At 36.7% G+C, this 10,719-nt stretch overlaps 1 protein-coding gene across 1 annotated transcript; it reads right to left on the bottom strand.

Annotated features, from left to right (window-relative positions):
- Window positions 1-1,822: 1,822 nt before the first annotated feature.
- LOC131063511 (NDR1/HIN1-like protein 13) lies at window positions 1,823-3,202 on the bottom strand. The gene has a single exon (XM_057997362.2). The coding sequence runs from the start codon at window positions 3,115-3,117 to the stop codon at window positions 2,230-2,232; it is 888 nt and encodes a 295-aa protein (XP_057853345.2). The 5' UTR covers window positions 3,118-3,202; the 3' UTR covers window positions 1,823-2,229.
- Window positions 3,203-10,719: the final 7,517 nt, after the last annotated feature.

Genomic DNA, 10,719 nt, shown 5'->3' with positions numbered 1-10,719 from the left:
GAGCAGTGCATAACATTCAGAGCAAACCTGGAGACGTCTTGCGGCTTGTTCTCAATGGCCTCCATTCTGCTGGTGATTTCCTGCAAGTTTTCAAACATACCCTCCACTTTCTTACCTAAGTCTGCCAGATTGCAGTCCTCTTCCTCCTTTGTGTTGCTCACTTCCTCCACCACGATCATCTTATCAAACTCGAGAGTAGGGGGCAAAGAGTTGGTCTGGGATTTGGGGCCGACATCCAGACTCATGGAATTTTTTGGACTCTCAAAAGCATGGGTGGAGCTAACAGAGTGGGGGGTCGAGGTGGACTAAAACGAGGCCAAATTGTCAGAGGGGGTGGAAGTCCCAGTTTCATGGGATGAGAAGGGGTCCCTTAAGGATTTCTCAGGGGGTTTGGAGGCCAATCTCACAGAGCAGCAAGGAGCGTTAGCCTCATTCGTAATCTCCACACCAGAGTCAGTTTCCTGAATTCTAACTTTCTTAAGGGGTTTAGCATCCTCCGAATGTCGCTTTTTATTCTTCTTACTACATGAGCCAATTTCAGGTAGCCGAGGAGGGCTTATGTCAAGTTTATTGGCAGCAATGGCTAGGGGTTGGTTTTCAGGCACATTTTGGACATAAATCATGTGAGGGGGTCAAAGGGCCGGGTGGAAATTGTAGAGGCGGAGGATAAGGCCTTGGTGCAGAATAGGAAAGTCCTTTCCTTTCTTCTTAGCCTCCGCAATATCTTTTACATTAGAGTGCAAAGAGTGCAGCAGAAAAAAAGGAATGGAGATAAGATCTTTATTCCTAAGATGGTTAAGGAAATGAAGGTGATAATAGTAGAAGACCCCATACCGTCCTTCAAGGGTGAAATATTTCATTATGATGTAGCAGACCTCGCCCCAAGGCGGCGGAAGCTCTTCCCGGTTGAAGTCGCCCGCCCTCTTCACAGGGTTCTCCCCATCACAGAAAAACTGGTTCAGACTGGTGATAATAAGCACAAATGTTCCTCCAAACTGTTAGGTGTGTTTGTAGTAATTTAAATAAAATACAAAGAACCAACTCAAAGACTTGCACCTCAACCCATTACAATTGTTGTTACACAAAGCCTTAATAAAAATATGTTAGAGGGAATATTTTCGCAAATTTTCTTTAAATGTGTAGGATATTTGAGAGAGAATAGAATTGGGAGACCTCTATATGAGTCTTGTGTTTTTAGGTGTTAAACATTAACAAAATATTACAAGGAAGAATACATCTAAACTAGAAGTCATCTTATGATTAAGCTGTCGAAAATAGAGAGATTCAATCTATGGAAATTAGTTCTGAAAGATTTAAATATTTAATGATATAATAAAGAAAAATACCATAAACCTTGCCATTAAACAAGAACCCTTTAATAATCCAAAACAATTTAAAATTAAACCCAACTTCAAAAAAAGTCCTTTCCTTTCATTGCAAGCTTAATTTAATAGTCTCCCAGTAAAATTTCAATGTTCTGAAAGGTTTGCCATCCATACTGAAACAGTGGTAGAGTTGATACTGCTTCTGAGCTTCAGTTTCCATTGTGTAAATACTTTTTAGGGTTCATTTGTTAACTCTTTGGTTGAGAGGAGAAGTGTGCCATTTGGGTCTGTCTCTTAATCCTTTTAACATTTAATTCATGTTCTAAAGCACAATACCAGAAGCAAAAATAAAAAATTGAATATAATTAGTTGAATTGGTTAAGTGCCCTTGTCTGCAAGAAAAGGATTCAAAGTTTATTTAAGACATCAGATTTCCTGTAATTAATTATTTTGTATGGTAAATGATCAAAATTATTGAAAAACCAAGACAAACAGAGTACTTTTGAATGAAGTTATAGAAGCTCTGATTTCCTTAAATACAAGTATCAATTGAATAAATAGATTAGCGGGCACTGAAGTTTACACTGTAGTAACTAGCCCAGACGGAACAGTTCTCCCTATGGAACAGAGCATACCCCTCCTTATTTCTATAATTGAGTATTTTGAAAAAAAATCGCTTCAGAAATTGGGCCTTCCACTTTATTTTATTCAGGTGGCTCAAATTTACTGAGACAAGGAGGAGTTATGGAGGTAATAACCCTTTACAAATCAAAACAATTGATTCTCCTCTGAAACAAAAAAATCCACCTGAAAAATCACAGTTTATACACATGCAACAGGTTTTCTGGGTAAAACCTTAAGGCAATCAGTTAGGAAAACACATGATTGACTTACCATGACAACATCAACGCCTTGTAGTGCAAGTGTGATCAGAAAGTGTCCCATTGGGAGGTGCAGTAAAGGTGAGCTGACATTCAGCATAGACCCAATAGGGCACTTTAGCAATGCCCCCAAACTTTGCTGTAGTTCTGAAGGTACCCAACAGTTTGTAAGCTATTTTATTCTGTACGGCCATGTTTACAAGCACCTGTGCATTCAGAGGCTTCAATTCCACATCATTGGAGATGATGTCCAGAACACTATAATTCCAATTATGCCTCATCTGCTCAAAGGGCTCCAGCTGCTGATACCCTACCAGATCATTCCTGAAATACAACTTGAAATTTATGTATTCATACTTCAAATCCACCTTGTGATTTGTATTTATGATGTTCACAAGGAGCACAATGTCAGCATTCATGAGATAAGTGTTAGGGTCCAGATTAATCCTGTTGATCCTGCCAGTCATTATATCAAAGCGAGGAATCTTGGGATGAAACAGCAAGAAAACTATCAATACAATCAAGCCTGCCAGAATTGCCAAAATAATTATAATTGCACATAGACAAGCACTACACCACACACAAACCCCTGTTGTAGGCTGTGGAGGCAAGATTTCTTGTTCAGAATATGGTAGGCGATACTCTGTGTTCACCTCTGCCTTCTTCATGTTGTGGTATGTTCCATACACCACCTTGCCCAAGATCTCTATGTTCTTCTTCTTGTTGGGATGGATCTTAAGAGTTGCCATGGTGAAAACCTCTGGAATGAGGATGGCTGAGGGGATTATGAAATGGGTTTCTTCTGATGCAGAGGAGAAGGAAAAGTGATATGGGTTTTTTCTGATGCAGAGGAGAAGGTAAAGTGATATGGGTTTCCAAGGCTTGTTAAGGTGCTCGGTGGAGAATAACATTTCTTGTTTCGTGGAGAAAAGGTTTTAACAATATGGTCCACAATCATGCCAAGGCATTATAGGATTGGACCCACCACTGGTACCATATGTTTGAGGGAAAACATGTATTCCCTTCACTTTTGCCTGGCTATCCCCACTTCAAATGATTATTTTATATGGATATTAAGCTGAAAACAACCGATTAGAGTGTCCTAATGATACCTTAATGTATTCTCACTTAAAAAGAAAATTGATACCTTTCTTCTTCTGTCTTGGAGACGATGTGTGAATTGTGTTCAACTCTCTATGCTTAGACTTAGATTATAGTCACTGAAATGTTATCATTTGATTTAAGTTAGTGAAAGATATGAATACTAGTTGGAGGCTTGGAATTCGCTGAGAGGATATTAGGGAAAGTCCATTAAAATGGGATGATCTTAAGTTTTAATGATAAAATAAGTTAATTAATATATTTTTTTAATATGGTGAAAATAGTTAGAAATTTTTTTTTGATATATCTATTCAATGGAAATTGTATATACAATAAACAATATAATTAGAACAAATAGAAAGTAAAAATAATTTGTAGCATTTGCATTTGGGAGATTAAGATCACAATATTGTATTATGTAAATTATGATGTTTTAATGCAGATATTCATTGTCTAAGAAATATAATTTATGGTAGTTGAGATAAACACTTTTCTAATTTATGTGAATTATGCTTTCAAATGCTATTCAATATGTTTGTTAATATGAAGTAAATAAATTGAAATAATTTTTATGGTTTAATTAGTGTAATTTATGGTAGTTGTTAAAAAAATTTTGAATAAAGTATTTAAGTAGATTTAGGATATTGTGATGTATATTAATAGCTAATATTAGTTGGATTATTTGATCTCAACTTTTCATCATTATGTTTTAATTATTATTTATGGTATTTGATATTTTGTTGTTTTAAATCATATCATTTGAGGTAGTTGCCTAATGATGAAAATTGCATGTATTTTATTTTTTCCTTTTCATTTTAGGTTTACTTTGATTTGGTTATTTTTATGTCGTAAAAAGTGTTAAATGGTGTGTCGTTCACTAATAATGTACACATAAATGGTGTATATTGAAAGCAAAGACTGGTGTAGAAATGGTGTAATCAAAGACATTGAGTCGGCAAGATTTAAACTCTAAATCATTTATTTTTCTAGTACAGAAGCACTAGGACAATTTGACAATTTGCCAAGGAGGTTCAACTTAGAAAAGAGCAATTTTATAACTTAAAAGATAAGATAATGAATTAGTTTTCCAAAAGCGATAAAGCAAATACACATATTGTTGGCATTGAGTTGTCATTGATGTCAACCGGTATTGCAGGTTATTGGTAGAATGTGTCAACCGGTATGAAGGCAGGATGGTTGTTTGTGATGAAGAGGCAAAATGTTAGATGTATCACAACAACACCCAGTGAGCTGAACACAATGAATGGCATGAAGACATGTTGGAAGGCAAGATGAACTGTCAATATGATGTGTTGCTGGTAAAAGTAGTTGTCCAGTATGGTGGGCATACTGGTAAAGGTTTTTATCGGTAGAAGGGTTTGTACCGGTAGGGATGTTTAGGTTTAAACTGACTCTTTGTCGGTAAGTTGAATGTATGTCGATGTATGCAATGGGGAGCTGATCTGGCAAACATGTAGAGGTCAATAAAATGTTCATCGACATGGTTGTTCATGCAGTTGGTGGTCGTTAAATGATAAATCCACAAATCACGAGATATTTTTTTACTGTTGTGTCTCGAGAAAGAATGGACAACAGAGAATGATTAGGTAGTTGATGGCATGGTGATCGGGGCATGAAATCCGATTGCAGATTGACCTTCAGTTAGAAACAACTGGATGAAATGAGATCGACAAAGATCAAGGCCGTAAAGCAGGGTAAAGTTTTCTATTTTTAGAAAATATGCATTGGATAAATAAAAACATGTACAGATGCATCTCCCCAAAACAGGTGAACGATCCAAGGCAGATCGAATTAGATTTGATACAGATTTGGTCAAAGGAAATAAATCCTAACCGCTTGAAGTTTGAATTTGTTTTTGGTAGGAAAACTTGTTTTTAAATATACAAGTCTAAATCGATGAGACTATTGCTGAAGAATTATATACGAATATGTTGGTGAATGAAAGAGAGATAGAAAAGATTGTTTAAGTGAAAAACAAGAAAAATCTCAAGTGACTGTGTGTTGAAGGAGAAACCGACAAGGTGTGTGAACCGATAAAGAATAAACCGATAGAGACATAACTTGTCAAAGTGTGAGCAGGTGTGAAGTGAATCCGACAGACAAAGGAGGAGATGTTTTAACAGAGTAAGGACCAGCATAAGGCAGTGTTGAGTTTTCACAAACCGGTAAGATTGAAACTGGTAGAGCAATGTATTGAAGGGTTGCAAAACTTGTTTTTCAATAGGGAATTTATTTTTGTATTTGAATCTCCATATTGTCTTCACTGAGTAGGTGCTTAGTGCAGGGGTTGTACCTCCTTTAGGTTGTAGCCAATAAATTGTTTAGGGGTTGGTGCTCCTTTGAGTTGGTGCTCATAAATCAAGGGTGGGTTCCCTAAAATTATAATCAGATCATTTACATTGTGAGGCTAGTTTGGAGCAGAAGATCTCCAACAGCTATTCTAACCGAGGTTTTTCCCACATTGGTTTTTCCTCATATATTTGGTGTTATGTGATGCATTCTTGTGTATGATTTATATTGATGTTATAAAAAATCCTTTCACACACTTAATTTGCATTGTTTGATCTATCGGTCAACACTCAGTTTATTTTATATTGTACCGGTATATCCCTGTTCAAGAAAAAGTGTTTAAATAACTTATTCACCTCCTTCTCAGTGATCCATTGTGTCTAATAATTGGTATCAGTGCATAGGTACCATGTTTTGCCAAATCGTTCTCTAGCTTGGGTAGATCCTATCAAGTGTTCATAATGGCAAGAAATGAATCCGCCTCCTCAAAAGCCCCTATGTTTGATGGTGTCAACTATGCCTTTTGGAGTAGAAGAATGGAAACCTATTTGTCATCTCCAGGTTGTGATGTATGGATGTTGGTTGTGAATGGGTATACAATCCCTAATAATCCCCCTACTGATCCAAATGCTAAGAAGGAATATGAGAACAATGCTAAAGCTAAAAATGCCATTCTTAGTGGGTTATCTGATAATGAGTTTGTTAAGGTCATGCACTGCTCATCTGCCAAAGAAACTTGGGATAAGTTGCACAAGATATTTGAAGGCGATGCTAAAGTCAAGGAAGCCAAGTTATAGACATTGAGAGCACAACTTGAGGGTTTGAAGATGAGAGATTAAGAGAAGATTGATGACTATCTCCAAAGGATTGATGAAACAACAAACACCATTAGAGGGCTTGAAGAAAAAATAAAATATGAGGTGGTAGTGAAGAAAGTACTTAGATCTCTCACATCTAAGTATGATAGAAAGGTTTTAGTAATTGAAGAAGCAAAAGATATGAAATTCTTTACAATGGATGAGTTGTATGGTTTCCTAACTGCTTATGAGATAAGCATGTTGGTACTGAGGCTGTGAAGAAAGAAGTTGCATTCAAAACATCTAGGAAAGGAAAAGAAGATTCTGCTCATGATGGAACCGGTGAAGACTCTGATGACATCATGGAAAACTTTGTTAGAAGACTCAAGATGGGTTCAGGCAAATACAAAGGCAAGGTGCCTTTGAAATGTTTCAACTGTGGAAAGATTGGACATTTTGTTGCTAAATGTCCCTATGGTGATAAGAATGAAGATGATCAATCAAGTGGTAGCATATCATACATCAAGGACATGAAGAAGAATGTCTATCGACATGGTAGAAGAGGCCACTGGAAGCAGAGCAGTATTTACACACATGAAAATGATACCACAGATGAGGAAAGTGCCTCAGATGACTATTGCAATGAAGATGAAGTCAAAGCAAACCTTTTCATGGCCCAAGCGATTCTGGTACCTAAAGAAGGAGAAGAGGAAGAGCAAGAAGGAGAAGTAGATCTTGAAGCAGAGCTCATCAATGCCTTGGAAGAGCTGAAGAAAACAAGAAGAGATTTGAAGAAGGTGAAAAAGGTTGCAACTAAAGAACAAGAGATGTTGGAAGAATCTCTTGAAGAATACAAGAAAACAATTGTAGATCTAAAACTTCAATTGGAAGAGCCCAAGAGGATCTATGAAGTTACTAGTACCGACTTGAGTAAAAAGGAGAAGGAGCATCAAAACCAGGAAGAAGAAATTGTCAAGATCCAAAAGGAATTAGATAAAAGTAAGGAATAAATGAAAGTGAGAAGAAAATATGAAGGCAACACCGAAGCTTTGAACAAGATGTTGAGAAAACAGAAGCAATCTAAAGACACTGGTGGCTTAGGATTTGAAGAGGGTCAAAGTTCAAATAGCAAAGACAAATCTGGTAAGGAGAAACAATTTACTTCTTCAAATGAAGGTGAAGAGAAGAGGACATTCATGGTAAGGAAGGATACTGGTAAGAAGACATATGCAGATGTTGTTAGAAATCACCATACAAGCTGGTATACACAATCAATGAACCGGAGGCCATACTCAATGCATCGACATGCAAATCGAAGGAGAAATGCAAGAGTTGATCATGAAGGATTTACCAAAGTTAACAATATGAAAGGAATATCTCCGGTGAGGCATTCATTTGTAGGACCAAGGAAATATAACTGGTATGTCCCAAACTTTCATGGTTATTGTCACCAGTGTAATAAGTTCGGTCATAGAATGGCAGATTGTAGGAAAATGAATGTAAACCCTAGCTTTGAGAATAGAAACTCATTTGCTACATTACAAAGTACAAATGTCACATGCTATAATTGCAATGAGTTTGGTCATAAGAGTTATGAGTGTAGGAGAAATGTGCAGATGTCCTACAAGAATGCTTTGGATATATCTTTCAATACTAATGTAAAATGTTACAAGTGTCAAAATTTTGGTCACATAGCAAGGCATTGTAAGCTTAGAACTGATGAGGAAAAGAAAATAGTACCAGATCAGAAGATAGAGACTAAATCGGAACACAAGATGACAGAAGAGGATAAGAAAGAAGAGAAACATGTTTGGATAGAGAAGAAGAACAAGACAAAGTCAAGATTGATTGTGCAAACTTCTCTACATGCTAAAAGGAGGAATCTATGGGTAGTAGATAGTGGCTTCTCACATCACATGACCAGAGACAAGAAAAAGATTATCAAGCTTGATGATTGGAATGGTTATTCTGTCTAGTTTGGTGACAACTCCTCTATCAAGATTAAGGGTCGTGGTACATTGAATATAGATGGAAAGCTCAAGGCTCGTGATGTGTACTATGTGGAAGGACTAAAGAATAATCTGCTAAGTGTAAGTTAGATGTGTTTCAAAGGGTACAAGTTCACATTTGACCCTACCCGTTGTTAGATAAGCAAGTAGAGTACCGATCAAGTTGTAGCAGAAGGAAAAAGGATAGATGGCAATGTCTACAATCTGAAAGAATGCTACAAGTCCTAATGCATGATGGGACATGTTGATGAAATCTAGTTGTGGCACCAGAGATTAGGTCTGTGAATTTTGATAATCTAGTGAAGATAAGTAAAACCGGCATGTGAGAAATATTCCACAAATAACTAAACTAGCAAGTACTTTTTGTGATGAATGCATCAGAGGCAAGCAAATCAAAGTAAGTTACAAGAAAACAAAGTATAATACCTCAAGACCTCTAGAGTTAGTACATACAGATTTGTGTGGACCAACAGGGACATAGGCTCTGTTCGGTGAGAGATACTTCATGCTATTCATTGATGACTACTCATGGATGACTTGGGTGACATTTTTGCATGAAAAATCATAGGCATTTGAAAGATTCAATATTTTTCAGAAGGATGGTTGAAAATGATAGTGGGCACCAATTAAAGTGCTTAAGATCATACCGGGGTGGAGAATATTCTTCAAATAAGTTTATTGATTACTATGAGAAACATGGAATCCGGAGACAGTATTCAGCAACAAGAACGCCACAACATAATGGTATGGAAGAAATGAAGAATAGGACAGTGAAGGAGATGGCTAGAACAATGTTGAATGAGACCAGCATACTAGATACATACTAGTAGGAAACAATTCATATTGTTGTCTACACATTAAACTGGGTATAGCTAAGAGTGAACAGTAGAATGACTCCTTATGAGTTATGGTATGACCAGAAACCATCACTCAAGCATTTTAGAGTGTTTGGAAGTAAGTGTTTCATCAAAAGAGATGCTGATGGATTAGGAAGTTTTGATTCTCAGAGTGATGAAGGAATCTTCTTGGGTTACTCAACCAATATAAAAGCCTACAAATGCTACAACAAGAGATTGAGAAAAATGGTTGATAGTATAAATGTGAGAATAGATGAAGACCTACATAAGAGAGAATTTGCACTGACACCCTATATTGATGATTCAAATGTTAAGCATGAAGATCAATCTGATAATGGACCAGTAGAAGAAGCACGAAGTAAGAACTCCAACCGGTATGTGCAGAAGAGCCATTTGAAAGAACAAATCATAGGAGATAAAAATGAAGGTGTGCATATAAGAAGGAGACTAGCCTTGAATGATGAGCGGAATTTCTGCCTCTTGACATAACTTGAGCCCAAAACTTTTGATGAAGCTAGCAAAAGTGAGAAGTGGGTAGATGCCATGGATGAAGAGCTGAAACAAATTGAGAAAAATCAAACTTGGGAACTTGTTCGTAAATTGACATACAAGAATGTCATAGGTACCAAATGCGTCTACCAAAACAAGATGAATGAAGAAGTCAAGATAATATGGTATAAAGCAAGGTTAGTTTGCAAAGGGTATGCTCAAGTGGAAGGTATTGACTTCGAAGAGACCTTTGCACCGATTGCTAGGTTAGAGGCAATAAGAATGTTTTTATCTTTCTGTGCCTATAAAGGTTACAAGGTCTACCAAATGGATGTCAAATATGCATTCTTGAATGGTAATCTTGAAGAAGAGGTGTATATGGAACAACCAGAAGGATGTCTATTACATGATGATGAGAATTTTGTATGTCGGTTGAAGAAAACCTTGTATGGTTTGAAGCAGGCCCCCAAAGCATGGTATTCCCGGTTAGGCAAATACTTGAAAGAGCAAGGATTTTGGAAAGGGAATGTAGACAACAACTTATATATCAAGGTAAATGGAGATCATATTATTATAGTTGTTGTACATATGGATAACATTATTTTTGGTGGAGACAAGGACACCATGTGCAAAGAATTTGCAGATCAGATGAAGACAAAATTTGAGATGTCCATGCTGGGCGAGTTGTCCTATTTTCTTGGTTTGCAGATCTCATAGTAGGAGAAAGGAATTTTCATCTCACAAACCAAGTATGTTAGAGACATGCTGGAAAATTTTCAAATGGAGGACAACAAACTGGTAAGTACTCCCATGATTACTAGTTGTAAATTGAGAAAACTAGACGAGTCTTCGGAAGTATAGCAGACATTGTATAGATCTATGATTGGTAGTCTGTTATATCTAACAACATCTAGACTAAATATTGTAGTTTGCATGGTTGCAAGATTCCA

This window comes from Cryptomeria japonica, chromosome 5 (genome assembly GCF_030272615.1).
Source record: "Cryptomeria japonica chromosome 5, Sugi_1.0, whole genome shotgun sequence".
Taxonomy (NCBI): Eukaryota; Viridiplantae; Streptophyta; class Pinopsida; order Cupressales; family Cupressaceae; genus Cryptomeria; species Cryptomeria japonica.
This window is presented reverse-complemented; position numbering and strand designations above follow the sequence as displayed.